Genomic DNA, 25,705 nt, shown 5'->3' on the forward strand with positions numbered 1-25,705 from the left:
TACATAATTGTAAATAAATTAAAATTTTTACATTGTATAAAAGTAAAAAATAAAAAAATAAATAATGAAGAAATGTTATGGGAAAATATTTTATACCATGAGTGCATGTTATAGGAATACATTCTTTCTGAACCCATAAAAAAAAGTAACAAATACTAGGAATGGATATATTTTTTATGTTGAATAAACAGAATCACCATAGAAAATAAAGTTTTAGGCCAATAAATAAATGCGCATATTATATATCTCTCTACATATACATATTATATATGTATGTAAAATTTTTTAATTATATACTTCTTGATACATTTAAAGTGAAATAAGATTTGAAAGAAATTTTTTAAATCAAAGATTAAATTATAAAAATCGAAAATTAAAAGATATAGAAATGAGTAATAAAAAGAGTATTTAAACACTATTAAGCCAATTAATTATGATAGTTATATTTACATAAAAATTATAATTATAATTGTCTCTTTGTTCCAAACATTGCTATTTTCTCGTTTCTTAGAAGTACAAATTACGGTGTAATAAATATATCATATCTTTATTTTATTGAATATGTTATCATTATAATTATTATTGTATACTACATTTTTATTTCTATTTATATTGTATTACTAATAATTTACTATTATGTTAATTATATTTTTTAATTTGATTGTTCACACAATAATGTTACCGTAAAGATAACAAAAAAATAAAAAGTATTTCATAAAAGATAAATAAAAAAAATAAATAATTTACTTGCTTTAGTATTAGAAAGTTAAATTAAACAACCTAAAAGCAAGTACTCGGGTTAATGATCATTATAATAATTAATATATAAAACAAATAAACCTAAATCAATATGGGAAACAATTAATCTACAGCCATAAATGGTATTATATTTCACAAAAAATAAAAGCTTTGACCAATATTACACAAATGTATATTTTTTTACGTCTAAACCTGATGAACTTTTAATTTTGTGTCTACTAGACATCATGCTATATGAATACTGTCAAAATTTTTATATTCCATTCTACATATTTCGCTAATGTAATTTAAAATAAGGAATATGAATGAAAATATTATATTGTATTTTCATTGAGCCCCCAATTCTGCATTTAAATACTATTTATTTAATTAAATTTTCTAAATTTGTTCCCTTTTTTATGATAACAAACAATAGACACATTATTTAATCGGGAAATACTGATAATAGCGACAAAATGAGGGATATAAAATTTATAGAACTTTATAATTTACTACACAAATAAAGAAAAAGTCATGTGTGTATATCAAGAAAGAATGTAGATATATCTGTAGTATATTATAAAAATAGGTATACAAATATGTGTACATAGTTATTATGAAAAAAGGAGCTAACATTTTGAAGGATTTATGAAGAATGCTTATATCATAAACTTATAGCAAATAGATTTATAGTCTCCCAATTTTTCTGTGTTTCGATTGCGTAAACTTTGTTTTCTTATTTATTTTAATTTTTTAATAATATATGTATTGATTTTCATATAAAAATGCATCATATTCAATTATCTATACTTATATATTATTATGATCCTCGCTATAATCTCAAATATACTTGTCTTATGTAGAAACTTATAGATACTATATTAAGCAATTTCACTTTGTTAATAAACATATTGCGCGCTATATTTAATTGCTTTTTTTTTTATGGAATATTTGAAAATAAAAAAATTCTCTATTTTTATCATATATTTATTAATTACACACAATAATTTCATAAATATGTATATTATGAATGTATGCATTCTTGCGGTATAAAAAGCATGAAAAAAAATGCATATATGGAAATACTAAATCGATCCATAAATAATAGTAATAATATGTATTCAAAAAGAGAGGATATAATTTTAATAGCTAAAATAACGATTTTGTCAATCCATATATTTTTTGCCCGTTTATTGTTTTTAGCGTTTTCGCATACGGTCATATAATATATATTTACCTGAATAATATTATATACATTGAAGAAATAAATAGATACGCACATTCTCCTTTTTTACGTATAAATGTAAATTTTTTTTCAAAATGTTGAAAAAAAAAAAAGAATGCTCTGGAATTGAAAGAGAGGAAAAAAATACAAAAAAAAAAAACAATGCTTCAGAATGTTTAAGCATGCAAAATGATGATAGCACATATATAGATAGCAATGAAGAAGATAAAAATGGGGAATACATAAATGAGAACACAAAAGAAAATATAAAAAATAACGACAATATTAATAAAAAGTCTGACGAAAAGGAATACAACGCATCCGAGACAAAAAAAACCAATAATAACGAGAAAAACAAAAATAATAGTAACAATAAAACTAGCAAAATAAATGATGAGAAAGGAAAAGATGAAAAAATAAATATAAAAGAAGCTATTATAAAAAATGTGCGTGTACCAGATAATTACATAATTAAGCATTTAATAGGAAGAGGGTCGTATGGGTATGTATATTTAGCTTATGATAAAAATACAGAAAAAAATGTTGCAATAAAAAAGGTAAATCGAATGTTTGAAGATTTAATTGATTGTAAAAGAATATTAAGAGAAATAACAATTTTGAATAGGCTAAAAAGTGATTATATTATAAGATTATATGATTTAATAATACCTGAAGATTTATTAAAATTTGATGAATTATATATAGTATTAGAAATAGCTGATTCAGATTTAAAAAAATTATTTAAAACCCCAATATTTTTGACAGAAGAACATATAAAAACTATATTATATAATTTATTATTAGGTGAAAAATTTATTCACGAATCAGGTATTATCCATAGAGATTTAAAACCAGCTAACTGTTTATTAAACCAAGATTGTTCTGTTAAAGTATGTGATTTTGGTTTAGCTAGAACGATAAATAGTGAAAAAGATGTTAATATAGTAAATGATTTAGAAGAAAATGAAGAACCAGGACCACATAATAAAAATTTAAAAAAACAATTAACTAGCCATGTAGTTACTAGATGGTATAGAGCCCCTGAATTAATATTGTTACAAGAAAATTATACTAAATCTATAGATATATGGTCTACTGGTTGTATTTTTGCAGAACTATTAAATATGTTACAAAGCCATATTAATGATCCCACTAATAGATTTCCTTTATTTCCAGGATCTTCTTGTTTTCCACTATCTCCAGACCGTAATTCAAAAAAAGTACATGAGAAAAGTAATAGAGACCAATTAAATATTATTTTTAATATCATAGGTACACCTACAGAAGATGATCTTAAAAATATTAAAAAACCTGAAGTTATAAAATATATTAAATTGTTCCCGCACAGAAAACCTATAAATCTAAAGCAAAAATACCCATCTATTTCAGATGATGGAATCAATTTATTAGAATCAATGTTAAAATTTAATCCAAATAAAAGAATCACAATTGACCAAGCTTTAGATCATCCTTATCTAAAAGATGTTAGAAAAAAAAATTTAGAAAATTTCTCAACAAAAAAAATTATTCTTCCTTTTGATGATTGGATGATTTTATCTGAAACACAATTGAGATATATATTTTTAAAAGAAGTGCAATCCTTTCATCCTGAATTAGTTATACCTTCTGCATTTACTATACACGAAAGTAATTTCTATAACAATGAGGAACCTAGTAGTTAATATATATATGTTTCGTCGAGAAAGGTCCCAATAAACTGAGCTTGCTATCAATAAAACATCGAACTAGGCCTTTACACAACTGCTTGCAAATGGATGTAAAACAATTCTAACTGTAATACTACATTAGTATATATTGCCAAATCGTATACTTTTTTTGCGCATTTTTTGAATTTCAACATTGTGTTTCTGTAATTTATGGCTTTTCTATATGTAATTCAACTTATATAATGTTAAAAGGATGAACTATTTTGAAAGTTTCCCCCATTTCTAGACCAAGTTATGCTACATTCAATTATTCTTAATTTTTAATTAACTTTTATTTTATAATGTTAAATCTGTTCAGAAACTCAAACAAATTAAAGGGGGTATTTTTTACGCCTCATTAGTTGCACAAACACGCATTTTATGAAATGGGAGAAACACAGTTTTTTCCACGTTATATGTATGTCTAAACGCATATAAATTTTTATTATTTTTCCACACTTTTCTTTCATTAAAATTTTTTTTTAATTATTGAGAAATGCTTTTTCATTTATATAATTTTTTAATATTCTACGAATGCTCATATTCCCAATTCATTATTAATTCCATCAATCATATTATTAACACATTTTACACATTATATTTAAGTAATTCCGATAATTTGGTCAATATATAAATACATGTATTTATTTGTGGTGTTTCAATCGTAATGTGAGTGTGTCTCATTAAAGGTTCAATTTCAATCATTTTATTTTCGCATAATGAAATTGGGATATATAACGAATAAAATAATTCAATCAGGGGACAAACAACATACAGTGATTTGTGTCCCGAATCGAAGAGTAAATATGCGCCCATAATAACATTAATATTTTTTTGTTTTATTATTCTTGTGATGATAATATTTTATCTTATTCTATAAAATTATTTAAGTATCATAAATAATAGTGTGCACTATAAAATCGTGTATAAACAATAAAAAAAGTTATCAAGAAAAAAGAAAAAAACAATAATAGAAAATTAAAATCTTATTAAATTAATATATTACAAAAATTAATCCTATAAATGATGGAATTGAAGTAATAAAATAATGTGTGCCATTTTACCCATATCGATCGGATTATTGTTTCTTTGAGCATACCCATATTTTTACTATATAATTTTTTTTGACTATTTTCATTTTTTTTTTTCATTTTTCTCAAATTTATAATATTTTCTTCCCCATTATAAAATATTTGGGATACTTATAAAAGTGTATTATTGTACAAATTGGGGGTATTAAGAAAATATATGTTCTTATATTTATTTAACGCCATCATGCATTATATCTATATGCAAAATGAATAATATATATACGTGCACATTTATGTGCATTGTATGCGTACTTATATTCACACCAATAAAAGTAATTGAGCTTTTTTTTCTTCAATTTTTTTGCTTTCATTTTTCGTTTTTGTGATTTTCTCTTTATGAGGAAAAAGGGAAAAAAAAGAAAAACGGTAGTGTATTAGAAAGGAGATAATATAAAATGATGGTATAAAAGTTATATTGAATTTGTAACTTAGTATTTAAGGCCATTAATCGAATTAATAAAAATAAAAAAGTAATAGAATATCAATTTTGCGTTATTATTGTTTAAAATTTTTTTTTTTTCACATCATTTAAATTAATAAGTATATATATTATCTCATATTAGCAATATGGATATTAATGAAAAATCCATTAATAGTAAAAACATTGTTGATAGAAATTCCACAAATAAAGAAAATAAGAAATGTGATATAAATAAGAATGGAGAAAATGAAAAAGGGGAAAAGAAAGGGGACGATGATGATAATAATAATAATAATGAAAGGAACACAGATGGAATAATCATCAGTACTAAGAATATATTTTTGTTTCAATTATTTTTGTTTGTGTTATATTTTTTTGTATTGTTGATTGGCTCTTTTAATTTTTCGTTTAAATTAGTTCAAGTTAAGGAAAAACATTTATATGAACTTATGCAGGACATCCAAAATGTGTCATCGTGTGTGTATAGCACTAATTACACAAGTTATACAGGTGTAAATAAAAAAAATATTTTTTATGAAAATACGAATAAATTAATAGATAACAATGATGATAATTATCTTTCAAATATAAATTTTAAATATTATTTTACTAGAGAAAAAAGTAATAAAAGTGAGATAAAAAAGACAAAAAAAGTAGCAAAAAATAAAAATATTAAGTTATTTATATGCTTAAATAAAGAAAAATACACATTTTCTCAAATCGACAACCCATATAACATAATTTTAAGTTATAAAATGTATATATATAAAATTTATACATTTATTTATAACGAAATTAAAAATGCTTTTATGTATAATGAAAAACATGGTGATGTAGGTATTGTACATAGTGAGCTAATAAAACAAAACAATTTCAATTATTACAAAAATGAAGAAATTGCTAAATATTCTTACTATAATTATTTGTTGCAAAATGGAAATGATTCGTATAAAAAATCTTATATTAATGTAGAATCATTGTTTTATATTTATCTTAATGATATTTGTCGAAACCATAATTTTAGAGTCATAACACGGGAAGGTAATAATAATAGGTATGATAATAAGGTGAGTCATGATGAAGAAAAAAAAAATGGGATTCAAAATACTAGCAAACATAATGAAAATAGCTTTAAGAATATACAAAATGGTAATATAAATGATATAACACTATTAATTAAGCATATACATAAATATTTTAATGAAAAGGAACTAGTAAATATATTACACGAAATGTATCTTGGTGTTTGTAAAGACCAAAATATTATAACTAATTATTCCCAAAACACAAGCAATTTAAAAGTAGAAAAAAATCCAAAGGATTACATAAGCGATCATCTAACTTATGAAGAATATTATGATCTATATGTTAAAATTGAAAATATGAGAAATTTTAGTAAATATAATATTTTTATGAATAATTTGAGAAAAAAAATGAAAGTCATAGAAAATTTAAAAGGATTAAATATGTGTAAAAGAAAATATTTAAAGAATTTAAAAAATATCCCTTTATATTTTTTTCTTGATGATTTTTTACACACACCATGCTATACTTATAGCAAAATAATAAGTAACATATTGAGATATTATTATAATGGAATATTTTTATACTTAATAATATTTATTGGCTGTATTCACGTCTTTTTTTCCCCATTCCCCATAACTCTTGTTCATTGCCGAAGATTTTGTATATATTTTTTTATAATAATGTATCGTTTATTTATTTTATATTTCATTCCATCGATAATTCAATATATAATTTATGAGCTTCGTTATTTTAAAGAAGAAGATTATATGCACATATTTGACTATTCAGATCACGTTATATTATTTACAACGTTATTATTTATCATATCACTTGAAATTAAAGCAATTCAATACACTATCAAGCATCAAAAAATAAATTCCGAATATTTTCATTTTAGATATAATAGAAAATTATGTATATTATTATTAAGATGTATTATGTATTATTATTATATACTTATTTGCTTTTTCTTATATACAAGTTATTACACAGCTAAATATTTTCATACAACAAATGAAATATTTGTTGCATATTTTTTTTCAGCATTTTCGATATTCTTTTTCTTTTATCTATTTTTATATAAAAATTATTTCAATTTTTACAGTATAGGGATGACATCCTATCCTGATACAAATACTCAAATTAAGTTACCTTCTTTCCATTCTCCTTTACATACACATGATATGTATAATATTTTACGTGATAAAATCCCAATAAATTGATATGTATATATGCAAATCCATATGAATATATGTTAATACATTACATAAGCAGTTCAAATTAATTGCATATATTCCCCCTATATTATCACATATACAGTTGTATACTCTTCATATATTATAATATTGTAATCAATTATTTTATGTTACACGTAAAAATGTATATGTAATGTTTAGATATACATGAATATATGCTTACATGTCTTATATATTTTACATATACGAAAAAAAAGGTAAGTAGCTAAATATACATTAAATACTACAATTTAATTTATATATACTGTATAATTTTATTTTCAATTCTTAGTGTATTTTTTAAACATTGCCTTAATTAAATAGTGAATACAAATCATGTTGTTTCGTTTTTTTTTTTCATGTTTCCAATCCATTTCATTGCCTATTTTTTTATATCAATTTAATTTTTTTTATATTTGTCTTTTTTTTCAGTATACTTAACGATATTATAATCGTGTTATGAAAATAGATATATTGTAAGCATATCGTTAAGCATGCATGAATAATATTTTATTATTATTTATTTGTTTTTATTAATTTCATTTGTTTGTTTTTAAATAGGATGAAAAATTTCATGTTCTTCATCGTGATTCAACTTTTTACATTTTTGAAAAAAAAAAAATAAATAAATGAAAATATAATTTATTCGTATATCTCATAATATGAATTTATTTAAATTTGTCCAGGATGCATGCAAGAATGTATATATTTTCTATATACAAATGTGTAATATGTTTCTTGCTTTATCATTGTGCTATTCCTGGAACAATGCTAATAGAAAATAAAACAGCGATAAATATCAATCGCTTTGGCATAAATGACATACACTGATATATTCTATTCATCAGATGGTAAAAACACCAAAAGAAAATATATGAGTGTTTTTATATATCCTTTTAAATTGTTCCTAATATTTTTTCCAAATTTGATTCTTTTATTCACACTACTTTGGATCAAATGATGTGCCTCTTTGTACAAGTTCAATTAAATAGTTATCAGGATCATAAATAAAAGCAATATTGTTCATCAAACCTTCGTTAATTTTTTTTTTAAAAGGAATATTTAAACTCTCTAATTCTTTGCAATAACTTTGTAAATCGTCCACTAAAAATCCTATATGACCAAACCCTCTTGGTTCTGTATTCCCATTATGATATGCAAAATTTTCATCATTTTCTGTCCCATGATTATGAGTTAATTCTAAAACTGGTTCCCATGAACTTTTAAAATTCTCATAATTTTCATTTGATTGAAATGAATTTTTCAATAAATCAAAATTGTAGTCACTGTTTTCTGAATTTTGGTAATTTAATGAGTTATTATCATTATTATCGTAGCTTGATTTTAAGAAATATAATGAATAATCTGTATGTTTTGTATATATTAATTTCATACCTAATATATGTATATAAAAATATAGACTTTTCTTTGGATCTTTAACTCTTATCATAGTCTGAGAAAAATTGGTAATATTTTTATTATTTTTCCATTTTACTTCACTTGAACGTTTTACTATTTCTATCCAGTAATTATTTGGATCTAATGCAAATCCAATAGTTTTCATTTTTGTCTCATGCGGTAATTTATGAAATTTCACATTTTTTTTTTTAAAAAGGTAATCGCAAAATTCAGTTACATTTTCACAATTAAATGCAATATGACCAAACCCTTTATCATTTTCATTATTTCCATTACTTAAGGTTTCATTACTATTATGATTATGTGTTAGTTCTAAACATACAGTATTTAAGTTCCATAAATATTCTTCTGATTCTTTTGTATTAGGTTTTGGGAGTTTTTTTCTTTCATCTTCATCATATGGAGGTGTTATCATAAAATATAAAGAAAAATTATATTCATTAAAATGATATGTGTGAATATTTATCATGCCAAAATTTTTTTCATAAAACTCTACAGTTTCTTTGGGGTTATTAATGCGTAACATAGTTTGTTGCCATGTCACGTTATACTTTTTTCCTAGTATTAATCCTTTTTTGTCTTCCATTTTGATGCTAATTTTTATATTTATTCCTATGGGATAAATTAATGTTACTTTTAAATATATTGAAAAAAAATTACAAAATAAAGTATAAAGTAGATTGGCGATATTTTATGTATATATATATATATATATTAATGGAGAGATGCTTTAATTTTCTACATTTAAAGCGGGAAAAATAAACATGGTTTTTTACTCTATATTTATTTGCATAAAAAATTTTACGAAAATTAGTATATTCACAAAAAATAAGAATAAAAGCAAGAAAAGGGAAATTTATGAGCACATATTATACACATATTATATATATGTATAATTAAAAAATATTTCAAAATTAAGCATTACAACAGCAATAACATCACTAATGCGAAGTGGGGCTAGCAAATCTAAATATTTTTACGTCCTCTTGAATAAAATTAATATAAATTATATCACTTCATTTTCACTTTTTTAAATATGCTATATATTATTTTTTTATATTTCTTAAAATAAAAAAATTTATTAAGGAGTTAAATTTTACACATGGTAAAACCTCTAATGTAAACCAAAGTAAATAAAATAAACGAAATAAATAATCATTGTAAAATTATATTTTAAAGGTTTTACTTAAAACATGTTATTTTATTATAAAAGTATGAATTACAAATAAATTTTTTAAAAAAACAAAAGAAATTTAATAGATTGAACTATTTAAATTATAAACTTTATTATACTATTTTGGGGGCGTGGATAATAATGAAACAAATATTTAAAAATTATATCAAATAGGATAAAAAATATATAACATACAAAAAAAGACGAAAAAAAAAGAAAAACTTAGAATTTATCAATTGCATGCTTCTTTTAATGAGAACAGCTGAATTGAATATAAGAAATTTATAGTATGTCTAAAATAGTTTTCCTTTTTTTTTTGGGCTTATTAAAAATTAATGGGTTATCATTTATAACATTATTCGGAATATTTGATTTTTTATTAGACTTATTTGGATTATTAAAATTCTTCGAATTATTATTTTTTTTAATGTTATGTAGTTCATTAGTTTTGGTAATGTTATTATTACTAGAATGTTGTATATTTTCTTGCATTTTATTTGTAGCATTATTATTTCCCTCTAATTCATTCACATTTTTAATGGTATTATTAATTTGGATATTGTTCGATACCTTTTCATCGCTTTTACAGATATTAGCGAAAAAAGTGCTGCCTTTTTCGTTTGAGACATTATTTCCTCCATAATCAATTGTAAATAAATTGCTAATATCATCATAAGCAATATCTTGGTTATTTAAATTTTCATTTTCAATAACATTAGGTTTGCAATCATTTGAAACAGTAATATCAATATTGCTATCTTTAGTTATTTCTGTATTATTATGTTCTGTAATCTTATTATAAATTTGTTTGTCAATTATTTCATTATTTAAATCATTATCGTCCTGATCCACGGTTAAATTTTCGATAGGATTATCTTCACATTCTTGATCTTCGACATTCGAAATAATTGAATTTGTTTTGTGATTTATTGCATTTTCTTCAATTTCATTGATTAAGAAAAATCCGATTCTTTCCTGGGGAACCATATGTTTTTTGGATTGAGTTGGAAATTCGTTTAAATTATTTTTATCATTTTTAGACAAATTTAATGTATTTATTTTTTTTTTGCTGTTACAAAGTCGGCATTGGTATAGGATTATGTTTTTATTGCCCACTTGTTTGACTTCACAATTGTAAAATGGAATATATATTAAATTGCAGTGATGGCAACATATATTATCAAAATTCAATGCGCTTTTAGTAATTTTTTTAATTAAACTAACATATTTCATTGATAATTTTGCATTTTCATAAACACTCGATAATGCCAAATTCCACAAATATTCAATCCTTTTATCCAATTGTTCATTCCCTGTTAAATTGGAGAAATTATTTCGATTTTCGTGAAAATATGTGACATTTTTCTCTTCAGCATTTTCATTGTACATATTTTTTTTATAAATATATTACAGACATTAAAATTGGAAAATAATATATAGCAATCTGAATTTGTATGCGCATAATAAGTATTTTATATGCTATTTTTACGTAGAGTGAAAGGAAAATAAAATAGCAATTTTTTTTTTCTTCTTTCAGTTAGATAAAAAGAGTGGTATAATTTTTGGAACTTACTTAATTGAAAAATTCACCATAGTAAAGGTTCAATATTTTTTGATTATTTTAACTTTTTATTTTTATTTTTTTGTAATTTTTTTATAGCAACGCATATATTTATATGTTGCGTATTATTCATTTATTCTTATGTAGAACAATGGAATATTTAAAGAAAAAAAATTAAAGGTGCAAATAAGAGTTATTTCTCCAAAAAAAATGTTATATTTTTTTGGGTCGTTTATATAAAAATATGATTATAAAATATTGTTACACAAAAAATAAAATATTAATAATACGAAGAATTGTGCTGATTTTCTTTTCACATTATTTCTTCGTTTTATATGGAATATTTTTTATTTAATAAAAAAAAGTAAATATAATGTACAATCAAAGTAAAATCATAAATTATGATGGTGAAGTTTTACGAAACATGGTATACTGCCATTAAATTGAACGAGTTTTTATTTGTTTTTTTTTCACATGATAATATGGATAATATATTATATGCAGGTGTAGCATATTTTTACATTTTGTGCAGTTAAAGAATGGAAATATTTAAAACTTCCCAAATTTGTAGGAATACTATTATATATTCAGTGGGAGTATTGAATTATCACTATCAAATTTTCTCGTCAGTCTTTTGGCATATCCTCAAAATGGGATTGAACACTTTTATTAATCTGTTATATTAATTTGTTATTATATTAATCTGTTGTTATATTAATCTGTTATTATATTAATCTGTTATTATATTATTTTATTATTATATTATTTTATTTTGAACATCCCCTCCCGCAATATTAACATGCAGATGGACTTGATACATTGAGTGAAACGATATGAATCCATAAAGGCATATTTACAAACATTATATCGAACTAGTTTATTTTTTAAATTTCTCGTAATATTTCTTCAAGTTGTTTGGGTTTTCAACTAACTTAATATAAGTAGTGTTTCCATCAGAAGAATACGAAATTGAACCCGGAACAACCTTAAATTTTTTCATGAGAAAATCAATTCTTTCCTTTGCCTGACTAGTTGGAAAGGAAAGAGTTAATACTTGAACATTTTTTATTTTATTCGCTAAATTTTGTATTATATTTATAAGAACATCACAATTTGTTCCATGTTTCGAAGAAATGGGTAAAACATTTACTGGTTTATTTTTATATAAATTATATAATTGATCTTGTGATAATTTGTCTATTTTATTCCACACTTCTACAATATTATTTTTTATAAATTCATTTGTTATTCCTATTTTTACTAAAGTGTCTAATACACACTTTTTTTGTTCGTCTTTATATGGATGAGTAACATCAATTACATGAATAATAATATCAGCATTTTTGATGGCTTCTAATGATATCATAAATGATTCGTATAACGAATATGGAACATTTTGGATAAAACCAACTGAGTCAATAAATATAGTAGAATGACTATTAGCTATATTTAAACTTTTATATGAATTATCTAAAGTTTGAAAGAGTAAATTTTTAGCTTTTAAATTTGAATTTGTTAAACAATTTATTAATTTTGTTTTTCCAACATTTGTATAGCCTACTATTGCAATTAAAGCTTTATGTTTCCTTGAATTGTTTTGTAAATTATTATTATTTTTACATTTTATTAATTCTTTTTTTAATTTATTATAAATGTTATTAATTATTCTTTTTTCATATTCTTTATATGTTTCTGTACTTTTTATAAAACTGCAATTATACCCTAAATATTCATAATCCATTTTTATACTTTTTTTTTTATTATCTATATCAAATATATTTTGTTTATCATATTTATCTTCCTGATCAATAAAAGATTTACCTAAAACATTGTTCTCAATATACTTTATATATTTAATTCTTGATCTATTGTTATCAGAATATGTGTTAAAAATAAAATTGGCTCGAGCTAGTTCCAGTTGTAATTTACTTAAGTTACTTTTTGCTCTACTTTTTAAAATGTATAAAATGATGCTATATCGGTCAAAAATTTCTACATATAGTGGTATATGTTTTTTTGGGTTTTTTTTATCAATTTCAATACTCGATTCGTATGAGTAGGTCTCTTCTATGTCTTCTGAATTCTCTACTTCTTCATCCTCAATCAATTCCACTTTTTCTGAATCTTCTTCTACATCTCCCACATCTTCCACATCTACATAATTATTATACATGTCAAAATAAGTGGAACGATTAATAGTAATGTCATTACTATCATTCATATTATCAGAAAATTCATTATCGAAATTGCATTCTAATAATCTTGAAGATGACAAATAATTTGTTTCCATATGTTTCTTATTATTTAATTTTAATTCATCATGATAACTTTTTAATATACTATTAAATAGAAAATCTAAATTCTGAAATTGTTCAGGTGATAATATTGTATTGATAAATATGTAAGGTGTTGGATTTTTAAGATAATATTTAGAAATTTCATTTATTTTTCCTTTATTGAAATAAAATTTGTTGTCTATTCGATTAACTTTAATTAAAATAGATTCAGCAATTTTACGTTCTACGTCTTCATATTTTGGATGTATCATATCCCCATAAATATTTTCATTTGGTTTGTTATTATCATGAGTTTTATTCATGTTATTGTTAATATTTTTTGAGTCTACATTATTATTAACTAATTTATTATTTTTTTTATCATTCTCCTTTGTATTATCATAGTTTTCAAATTGTTTATAGCAAACATCAGTTGATACACCATGTTCTTTCATATCATCCTGATCATTTCCAGTTTTATATGTATGTATTATTTTTTGAAAAGATAAATTATTTTCATCTTCTACTGTATTATTATTATTATTGCATATGTTAGAGGGTGATGATAGATAATCCCAACCCCCTGATGGCATAGAAATTCCATGGGATATTTTGAACCCCGCTGATCGAGCTAATCCCAAAGCTTCCTGAGCATCATAAATTATTTCATTGAAAGTTTTAGAACTGCTTTTTTTGTCTTTAAAAATTGGGTGTAAAACTATAATTTCCGTATTTTTTTTGTTAATTAATTTGACCTTTGTTATATATGTAAAATGTCTTTTTTCTCCTATATGTGCAACTTTTAATATTTTTAGGATACTACTCATCTCGAAGCTTGTGTTGGATTTTAGGATGATATATATGAATAAAATAACTAAGGAAAATTATAATAAAAGGAATAAACATGTAAATTAGGATAAATCCATATAATGATATTATTGCGGAGAAGAAAAAAATATATAAATAAAAGTTGCAAATATGTGGGTTATCCCCTCTTCTAACCTTTTTTTCTTTTTAAGATTTTCTTTATTTTTTCAAAATACAAAAAAGGAACGATTTTATTTTTCTCTCAAAAAGCGAATTTCAAGTTAATTTCTTATCATTTATTTACAAAATTTAAATTTTGTGTAGTATAGACATATCATTTTTGTTATATTAATTTAACGATTTGAAATAGTTTGCTAATTTTATATTTATCATATATCTTTTTTAATGGGTCTACACATTGAAATGCATTATTCTAATATGCTGCATTGGCTCGGTTAAAATTATTTTTATTAAACCATCATTCACAATAGTATCATGAAATATAATAATAATAATAATAGAACATCATATTAAGTGATTGTTATTTTCCCCTTTTTTAAAAGAAGTGTTTTTTTTTCAATCCATAGATTCAATTAGTAGAATAATTTATTCTGGTTAAGTAGCATATTTTTAATATAAAAAGAAGGAAAAATATATTGCTTATTATTTATCTACAATCATAAATTATGAAGTTATATTCGTTTTATTTTGTTTGATGTGATATATTTTGGGGGTGGGATACTACATACTAATTCTACACTATTAATGTGTATCAAAAAATAAGAGTTTAATCCCAATTGATTTCAATATGTGAAAATACCTAATTATCCATGTTTCTTAATTTTTTGAATAAATCAAACAAATTAATGAATTTTGTTGGCTTTATAATGCTTCTAGATGTATGCCATTATCATTATATATATATATATGCACATATAATACATTAAATTTATTTTGATTTCCTATTTAAAAAGAACAAAAAAATGTATACAATAGTTAAAGGAATGTGTTATAATTATTTCCTGTTTTAGTTATAATATTATTTAAAAACAATTTATAAAATTACGAAATAATTTACTATATATTTACATCCTTTTTCGAAAAAAAAAATATGTTAAATGTTAGGTAATTAAAAACACCTATTAAAATAGAATGACACATATATATATATAATAATACTGACAATACTAATAGTAGTACATATCTAAGTATATATTAATTTACTTATCAATACAAAGTAAAACGGTTATTGTAATTATAACATATACATATACTTCCATATATAGATACTATTCGTTCGTATATATTATATTGATTAAAATTATATACATTTACAATTTGTATAATATATTTCGCATATTGCATTTTTCCCGTCATACATATATATATGTATATTATATATATATTTCCATTTTGTACGTATAAAAAAATAAATAATAATAATAATAATATTTAATACGAATCTTTACTACATAAAATAGCACACCAGAAAAAAACATTTAATGATAATTATAATATTCTATATTTTGATAATTACGAAAAATATTATAAAAAGATAAAAAATATATAATTTTTTTTATAAAATATTTATTAAATTTAACTTAAAGTAATATAAAATAGTAAACATATTTTGAAGAAAATAGCTTGTTTATTTTAACAAATAAATGTTTATATTCAAAAATAAATTGTAAATATTCGCATGTATATATGCATAAAATTGTACAAAATTTGTTACTGAAAAATTAAATAAACTTTAAAATAATTTTAATTAAAAGAAATAAAAATGACTATTAATGTTTCATTTAAAGTTACTGGAGGTAAAGAGTTTACAATATCAATTGAACCGACAATAACGGTCATGGAATTAAAACAAAAATGTGCTGAACATGTAGATATACCCGTTGAGTCTCAGAGAATTATATTTAAAGGTTTATATTAAATAAAATATCAATAATATTGGAAATATTAATATAATGTGTGTTGTTAATAATTCTCATTCATTTAGTCAATGTGCTGGAATGCCAATAAATGCAGAATGCTTACAATATTGAGCTTCATATATATTTATTTGTATTTTTTTTTTCTTTTTAAGGGAAAATATTAAAAGACAAAGAACCATTAACTTTATATGGTGTAGCTGATGGAAATGTAATGCACTTAGTTCGTAGTTCTGTTCCAGCAAAGGACTGTAAGCATAAAAATGAAAAAATACAACCCTAGCAAAAAATATTTTTTAAGATATACTACATGAAATAAAAATTAAGAAAACGATTTATATGTGCACTAATATTTATACATGCATAAATTTATAACTTTTTTTAGCTGAAGCCGAAAAAGAAAATAATAAGGAAAGCAATTCAGCAACAGATCAAAACCAAGGTATAAATGAAAACTTAAACAATTTTAATGACAATCCCTTGGTACAAATGTTGATGCAAAGAGGAGCAGGAGGTATAAAATTATACATACTTTTAATGCGCTTATGAATTGTATCAAGCATATTTTATATACACCTTTGATATACTAATGTATATAAATATGCTTGTATGCTGTTTGGAAATTTTCCATTTTTTTTCTCATTTCATTTTTAAATATGTAAATCATTTATATACGTGTAAACACTCGTATAAGTTTATGTGGTTCTGTTTCTACAATTGAAAATTTTTTTTTTCGAATCGCAGTTGATATGAATAGCTTTGGACAAGGAGTTGGAGATGGAAATTTCAATTATGGAAATTTAGCAAGCATGTTAAATCCAAATGGAAATGGTGAATTTAATAGAGAAAGTATAAGTTCTTTATTAAATAACCCATTAGCTAGATCATTAATGAATGAACTTAGTAACAATCCGGAAATGCTTACAAACTTAATATCAAATAACCCATTATTAAGAAATACGTTTTCTCAAAGCCCTCTTATGCAACCTATGTTGGATAATCCAAACTTGTTGAGAGAATTTATGAGACCTGAAGTATTACAAGCAGGTTTACAAATAGAAAGTGCACTAAACAATAATCAAAATAATAATAATAATAATAACAACAATAATAATCCAGGAGGTTTAAGAATGGAAGATTTATTAAGTAATTTAAGTAATTTTGCAAATGCCAATCCAAATGGTGGCTTAAATAGTTCTAATGGCAATAATGCCAATAATCTTAATTCCCTTTTTCAATCTCCTGAATTATTACAAACTTTTCAACAAGTTATGAGAGGAAACCCTAATTTAGGAAATTTTAATTTTGGAAATTTAGCTCAAAATTTAAATTTGAATACACCAAATGTAACTGATAATAGGCCACCTGAAGAAAGATATGCCTCTCAATTGGTAAGTCTTCAAGAAATGGGATTTATTGACAATGATGCAAATATCCAAGCTTTGCAAGAAACTGGAGGAGATGTTAATTCTGCAGTTACACGCCTTTTAGAAAGGGGATTTAACTGATTTGTATGAGTAATATTAAAATCCATTATTTTATATTGTGTAAAGAAAGTTGATACCCACTTCATGCATATATGCGGAAAAGAAAAAAAGTTGCTTATGGGTATTATTTATATTATGTTTTGGGGTAGAATATAGACAAATTATAACTTATATACAAATTTATATATACATGCTTTATATGAGGCCACTTTTGAATTTGTTCAAATAATTAGAAAATAAATCAATAATTTCATGTGTTTTTCCTATTTTAACGTATATATTTTTCATCATCTTTTATATAGAGATGCAAATTTTCGATTGCTATTTAATATTGCATTGTATCATGTATAATAGTGTAAATTTTTATTTGCACCACCTTTTACCCAATTTTTTTTTCATTTTTGTATATATAAACTTTAAAAAAAATATATTAATTTTATCTAAATTTTCATATATGGACACAACAGTCGTAATAACATACTATTTATGGGATATATTTTCGTTGGCATGTTTCACCATTGAAACTAGAAAATGTTTTATGAAGTTGAACACAAACATAAAAAATATAATATAATGCAATATAATGTAATAAAAAAGTACGAAACGAAATGGAAAAAAAACGAGAAATAAAAGTCGTAAAAAAAAAAATGTGCAATATAAAGTTGGTAAGAGAGAAAAAATTTAAAGGATATGAATACAAAAGAATTCTCCAACTTTTTATGCAGTACTGTTATACATTTTTTCGGAACTTACATATTTTTTTTATGATGTTTTTTGGTGTTTTTCTTCAAATAGTTTTGTATAATAAGTGTTGAAAATATAACAATAATGCAAATCCATTGCAAAGGTTTCAAAACGTGACCAAACAAGTATACTGAAACAACTGTGCTTAAAGCTTTTCTAAGTGTTGTAAATAAACTAGTATATAAACTACCATATACTTTAAGAGAATAAAATATAAAGAATTGACCTAAAGTTCCACTTATTGAAAATCCTAATATATAATAATAAGAGCTTGGATATTTAGCTAAAAATGCATATGGTTTTGCACCTTCAATTAATAATGAAGCAACTAAGTTAAAAAAAAATGCAAAAATATTAACATAAAACATTAAATTAAATGAGTTAACATTATATTTACTCAATAATTTATCTTGTCTTGGTCCTGTTAATCCATCACATACTAGTGATATGCATAAAAGTAAAATTCCAAATGTTGTTTGATGCATTTCTTTTGTGGTGTTTGTCTTTAATAAATTAAATATGATTAATGAAGTTGTAATTAAAAATACAGATATATAATCATAATATGGATACTTTTTTCCAAAAAATAAATAACCTCCAACTATTATTGGTATCATTTTACCCGATTTTACAAGAACTTGAGTTGGGAAATTTACATGACGTAATGAATAATTTGTGGCTATCATTGCTATAGAATAAGTAATAGATATTAGCATTATTTGTGTTATGAAATATTTATCAATATTCTTTTTCATACTTCGTAAAAATTTTTCATTATTTAGCATGCTTTTAGTAAATATAGATAATAAACTACCCAAACTATTTGATAAGCATAAAATGCATATTAAAAATATGTTGTAATAAAATTTATCCTTTCCTTTTCCTAAAGTTGGAATTTTTTCTTGATAATATCCAAAAATTAAAAAAAATATATATATTCCACTAACACAAAATAACCCATTTAAAAAGTTGTAAAGACCTGACCCTTCCTTGAGGCCTTTCTTAAAAAACGAAAATTTCCCCTTTTGTGATTTTCCTACGCCCATCATTTTTATCTCACTATTTATGTAAATAATATGTAGTATATGTTTGTATTATGTGCTTCAATTTTCAAAAATAATGAATATATGCAAAGTTGCACGTTAAATCGGCTATATCTATTTCTTTCTTCTGTATATATTTTTTTTTCCTTATTTCCTCACATAGTTATCAAATTATATTTACTTGCTCTACTAAACTTGCTGAATAAAATTTCGTATATGCAATAATTTTTCTAAAAAACACAATAAAACATAAATAACTGATAAATATATATATTGACTAATTATTAATGCATCTTTGTTTTTTTTTTACTTTTGTACATATAATTTTTTTTAAGGAAAAAAAAAAATATTTTAATAAAGTGTATTACACAATTGTGCATGCTTAAAAAATCTAATAAATATGTGCAAAAGTGTGAATAATTGTAAGGACGAATTTTTTTTTTAATGTTAAATTGTTTTAATAAATAATGCGTTATACTAAACAATATGTACCGATAAAATGGAGCGGAGAAAATGATACAAAAAAGAATAATTACATTTAATAAACATATTTTTATTATGTGAAATTAATAAACTTATATTCATATACAACTCAGGAAACCCCTTTTCCATTATTAGTAACCAATGAAAGCATAGCATTTATGCGTATTTATAGATATTCATATGTTTTTTCTTTTACCAACCGAAGAAAGCAATACAAAATCGAATAATAATAGGGATAATTATTTCATGATAGATGTTTAAGTGTATACATTTTTTTTAATGGCTGTTAAGGTGTTAATTTTTTACATAAATAATGTAGTTGTATTAAAAAATAAAAAGAAAAACATATATATATTGAATACATTCATTGTAACATAGCCTCGTATGGCTTAAGCATTTGATGATTCTTTAGAAGAATTTAAAAAGTTGTAATAATAATATGGGAAGTTAGTAAAAATGCAACCTAAACATGGATATGCAATGTGCATATGTGTGTATATGATCATATATATCTTAATATAACAGATCTTTATGAGATTGTAGACATGCATATACTATACATATTTATACACACTATTTAATAAAAAAAATTAAACAAAATAATATATTTGAATATTAAAAACGAAACAATTGAATTAAAAATATAACTAAAAAAAATCAAATAGTAATTGTAATAATGTGTTTTAATTGAAAAATGTTTAAATATGACATTATTTAACCACGTAATTATGTCATCGATATCTCAAACTAACACGCTCACCCATCCTTTTTCTTTTTCTTCTCAAAGCTAACTTTGTTTTTTTATTTTTAAATCTCAATATATCCTGTGGCATAAAAGAAAAAGGAAGCGACGATTTTATACAACACATTTCAAATAACATAATATATATACAGTATATAACAATTGTCAACATATTCATAAATTGAATAATAATATGTTTACTATATATTTTGCACCATTACTACATACCACACAAACACATATATAAATGATGCATATATGTAATTATAATTGTATAGTATTAAACCTGATATTTTTGTTTGACGACATAATTCTGTTCGCTTTTGTTTAAGTTGGATAAAAAAAAATTGTTATTCAGGAAGTTTAAATATTTTAAAGCCTCATTGTCTCTAGTTACGGCTAAGTTATCATTACAATCATATTTTAATTGACCATATTTTACAAAATTATTTTTTTTATTATAAATGTGAGACAATTTTAAGGAGCATATTGTACTCTTTGATAAGAGAAACGTATTTTTAATAGGGATGTTAAATTTGAAAATACTCATTTTTTTTTTATTTTTTCATTTAATTCACTATTTATTCAAATGTTTTAATTTTTTTATTGTTTTATTTTGTCTACAGTTATAAAGGAAAGTATACTATTTTTATTTAGCTAATATAAGTGCAATTAATATGTGTTTATATTTATGCAAATTGTATTTGTATATAAACAATTGTTGATATAAAGAAAACGAGAAATCCCATATAGTTAAATAAAAATGGAGAATTATATAATTTTGTTCCACTATACTCGAAAGTTCATAAAATAATAAGCAATATATAAAAGAAAGTAAGATAATTTTATTATGCTTATAAATATATTAATAATTTTCTATTTTGTTTACTTTCAAAAGTATAATTTTATATGCATTATGTTTATTTGAGTTGACCATGCGTTTTGCTTAAATTTTTCATTTTTATATAATATTAATTGTGCAGCATATAAATTATGATGTATAAAATATTTTTTTTTAATGTTTAATTTTGGAATTACACTACCTTCATTATATATCGATAACATATAAAAGATGAATTTTTATCAATAGTATATATGTTTTCTTAAATATTAATATATAACATAATTTAAAAAACATCCTTATACTTGTAGATAGTACATAAATTGTTCAATATTACCAAAAAAAAATTTTAATATATATATATATATATATATTTATATATTGTATATATTTATATATATATATATAATATATATATATATTATATATATATTTTTTTTTATTTAAATTCTGGGCACATTATAAAAAAATAAGTTCATTATAATAAAAAAATTATTGCGCAATATGTATATAACATTAAAAAAATATATATATTAATTATTTATATATTTTTTTCTTTAATATAATAATTTTTTTTAAATACATTATATTAAAAAAACAATAATTACTTGCTATTTAAAACAAACTATATCTATTTTTGCATTCAAAAATAAAAATAATAAATTATACAATACAAATAATATATATAGCATAGATAATAATATACTAATATTATAATTTCAAATAATATACAAATAATATATAATATAACTATCTTATATAAATAATATATCATATCAAATATATATATATTAAAGTATATACATATCAAACTTTAAAATTTTATAAAATAAGAAATCAAAATATTACGAATTTGAAGTTAACTATACATATAAATAATTCTTGAAAGAAAAAATATAAATCATCGATATTCATACGCAATTTTCGATTTTTTTTCAATGCAAACGAATAGGCTATAAGTATACATTTATATTTATTAACATATATTTAGATAACAATATCTCATAATTTATTTAAATGAAAAAGTATTAAAATCAGAAAAATAATATACCATTGCTTTGAATACAAATTATGAAAAAAAACAAAAAGAAAAGAAAGAAAGTCATGTATCATCATTCTTTCGATAGTAAATACCCCAAAAAATAAAAGGTTTCAAAAAAACATAAAACAGTAATACAGTCAACAAAAAATATATTTATATATTAATAATATTAGCACACAATTTATTATATAACTATTTATACTTATTCAAGTTTAATATAATATATATATATTTTTATTGGATACCCATATTAATAAATATATAAGTCCCCCTTCTTGCACATTCCTTAATAAATACCCAAGAAAATTTTTATTCAATCCACCATAATATATATAATACTCATATTACCTAATATGCATAAAATCATATTTAGATTTTCCGAAGACTTAAATTTCAGCTGCTTCAGATCCGTTTCTAAATAAATTAAATGGAAACAAGGAATACTATAAAAACATTTTTATGCACAAAGAGAATTCAGATTTTGTTTTCTAAAATTGGAAAGAAATATATTTAAAAGAAGTGTGTTAAGAGATATGCCATAATACTAAAAAGGATAAAAAAATAAAAGGATTTTTTTTGTGAAAATATAAAATATGATAAAACAGGACAAGCTATAACGAAGTATATGCATAACAATAAAAAGCATGTTAAATTTTGAATCCATTAAACTTTTATTATAGAAGATATGAAGTTAGTATAATATATTTTATCATATTATGAATCCATACGTTAGCTGCATCACCATCTGTAAACCAGTCATTAATTGAATTTATATAATACATAATATATCTCTATACATATTTATTAACTCATTGGAGTATGATAATGAGCAAATTATACAAATTATTTATATGAGCACAAATTGAATAAGTAATAAATGCAACATACATAAAACAAAAGGAAAACAAACACACATTAATACAATTTTGTAAATTATAAATAAGAGAATGAATTATATGAAAATATCTATTAATGTTGAACACATAGATTAATTTGATACATCCTATACATATATATTGAAGTAATTGCAAGGCAAACTCCAAAAAACGAACTTATATACATACTATTTAATAAGAGTTATTGAAGCATATTTTTTTCATGTTAATAAATTATACCACAAATATTATTATAAAAATTTAGATTTAAACATATTAGAGCTATTATATTATTATCATAATTTTTTAAAATAAACATATTTTTAAAATATCAAAAGAATATTAATATATATACATGTAGATTGAGAAACAATTTGAAATAATATAAATATCATTTGCAGAATAAACAATATATATATTCATTCATTTATAAACAAGCGAATTACATTTTATATGTATCATATGAAAAAATAAATTTAGAAGAAGTATAAAACCATTTTATTATTTGCGGAAATGTGAACTATTTATATTTACAGTGCGTGTGCAAAACCGCACTGCTTTTAGGAGTAGTAAAATTATAATTACATATTTAAAACACATATATATATATACATATTTAATTATTTATATACAAATTATTGAATATTTATTTGCATTGTTTATATATAAGTAAATATTTTAATATTTATATATTAATTTATAATTCTACCTTAAAATTCATTTAATATATTAAGTACATATTTATGCCACCACGAATCTACATAGTTTTAAGTATTCCCTTCTACATATTTGCATGAAACAATATATAGATAAATGCATAATAAATTATACATAATATTAAAATATGCATAATAGTACTGTATATATGCACATATGTGTAGTTGTTAATTTAATGGTAGTATTTATATTTTTACAATGATTAGTGTATTCTTCATAGTATTGTAAAATCTACAATTATTAATCTATTATGAAAAAAATTTTGAAAAGGGAATGTAGCTAAAAAGTTATACATAGTAATTATACGATTATTGTGCATTACATTTATATATATATTTTTAGTGTATAAAAAATTTGGATAAATCTACATTATTAATATTTTGGCCTGCTTATATATATGTATAATTATTCGCCTGTATTTTTATTAAACATATTTAAATACATATTATTTATGTATAATATATTCACATATACGCGTGCTTGTATTTTATTTGTTTTTTCTATATACATTAATCATCATATTATTTCGAAATATACATATGTATGTTAGATACATAAAAATATAACTTTGTATTACATATATACATACATTATTTTCAAAAGTATATATAAGCAGGCAAGTAATTAAGATCGCACACGTATATATATACATATATATACTTATGTAAATATTTGATATACTTTAATTAGTAATAATAATTATTCCATATTATATGGTCATCGATTTATATGTATTTGTTTATATGATTGTTTATGTCATTTCAAGGATCCATCAAAAAATAAAACATGTTTTTTTTTCTGAAAATTGCTTTCATTTTTATTTAATCTATATATTCCCGTTTTATTATAATTTATATTGGATTCATTTTTAAGAGCATTTACTTATGTCCATTTATTTTGACTACCTCTTTATTTTTATCAATGTTTCCCAATTATCTTATATTTTTTTTACATTAGCCCACTATCTAGCTATATATATATATTAGTTTTACTTGGCGAATATATGGAGGAATCTAACTTGAATATATTAGTATTTAAGAAATATCTCTACTGATACAGATTATTTGGATTCCATAAGTGGATCACTGTAATGTGCGTATAGGCTTCTAAATTTA

At 22.2% G+C, this 25,705-nt stretch overlaps 8 protein-coding genes across 8 annotated transcripts; 3 read left to right on the forward strand and 5 right to left on the reverse strand.

Moving 5' to 3' along the window:
• Positions 1-2,058: 2,058 nt before the first annotated feature.
• Positions 2,059-3,645, forward strand: PY17X_0935700 (mitogen-activated protein kinase 2, putative; the record flags this gene model as incomplete). The annotated part of the gene is made up of 1 exon (XM_721402.1): positions 2,059-3,645. One exon carries the CDS (start codon positions 2,059-2,061, stop codon positions 3,643-3,645), a length of 1,587 nt encoding a protein of 528 aa, XP_726495.1.
• Positions 3,646-5,327: 1,682 nt separating this feature from the next.
• Positions 5,328-7,430, forward strand: PY17X_0935800 (conserved Plasmodium protein, unknown function; the record flags this gene model as incomplete). The annotated part of the gene is made up of 1 exon (XM_022956063.1): positions 5,328-7,430. One exon carries the CDS (start codon positions 5,328-5,330, stop codon positions 7,428-7,430), a length of 2,103 nt encoding a protein of 700 aa, XP_022812251.1.
• A 955-nt stretch (positions 7,431-8,385) lies between these two features.
• On the reverse strand, positions 8,386-9,447 carry PY17X_0935900 (glyoxalase I, putative; the record flags this gene model as incomplete). The annotated part of the gene is made up of 1 exon (XM_721404.1): positions 8,386-9,447. The coding sequence occupies one exon, from the start codon at positions 9,445-9,447 to the stop codon at positions 8,386-8,388; it is 1,062 nt and encodes a 353-aa protein (XP_726497.1).
• An 870-nt stretch (positions 9,448-10,317) lies between these two features.
• On the reverse strand, positions 10,318-11,424 carry PY17X_0936000 (conserved Plasmodium protein, unknown function; the record flags this gene model as incomplete). The annotated part of the gene is made up of 1 exon (XM_721405.1): positions 10,318-11,424. One exon carries the CDS (start codon positions 11,422-11,424, stop codon positions 10,318-10,320), a length of 1,107 nt encoding a protein of 368 aa, XP_726498.1.
• A 1,049-nt stretch (positions 11,425-12,473) lies between these two features.
• On the reverse strand, positions 12,474-14,699 carry PY17X_0936100 (uncharacterized protein; the record flags this gene model as incomplete). The annotated part of the gene is made up of 1 exon (XM_721406.1): positions 12,474-14,699. The coding sequence occupies one exon, from the start codon at positions 14,697-14,699 to the stop codon at positions 12,474-12,476; it is 2,226 nt and encodes a 741-aa protein (XP_726499.1).
• A 1,763-nt stretch (positions 14,700-16,462) lies between these two features.
• PY17X_0936200 (ubiquitin-like protein Dsk2) lies at positions 16,463-18,124 on the forward strand (the record flags this gene model as incomplete). Its single annotated transcript, XM_719200.1, has 4 exons — positions 16,463-16,607; positions 16,772-16,867; positions 17,002-17,130; positions 17,361-18,124. 4 exons carry the CDS (start codon positions 16,463-16,465, stop codon positions 18,122-18,124), a joined length of 1,134 nt encoding a protein of 377 aa, XP_724293.1.
• A 728-nt stretch (positions 18,125-18,852) lies between these two features.
• PY17X_0936300 (uncharacterized protein) lies at positions 18,853-19,896 on the reverse strand (the record flags this gene model as incomplete). The annotated part of the gene is made up of 1 exon (XM_719199.1): positions 18,853-19,896. The coding sequence occupies one exon, from the start codon at positions 19,894-19,896 to the stop codon at positions 18,853-18,855; it is 1,044 nt and encodes a 347-aa protein (XP_724292.1).
• Positions 19,897-21,104: 1,208 nt separating this feature from the next.
• Positions 21,105-21,665, reverse strand: PY17X_0936400 (conserved Plasmodium protein, unknown function; the record flags this gene model as incomplete). Its single annotated transcript, XM_719198.2, has 2 exons — positions 21,105-21,197; positions 21,402-21,665. 2 exons carry the CDS (start codon positions 21,663-21,665, stop codon positions 21,105-21,107), a joined length of 357 nt encoding a protein of 118 aa, XP_724291.2.
• Between the last annotated feature and the right edge of the window lie 4,040 nt (positions 21,666-25,705).

This window comes from Plasmodium yoelii (assembly GCF_900002385.2).
Source record: "Plasmodium yoelii strain 17X genome assembly, chromosome: 9".
Taxonomy (NCBI): Eukaryota; Apicomplexa; class Aconoidasida; order Haemosporida; family Plasmodiidae; genus Plasmodium; species Plasmodium yoelii.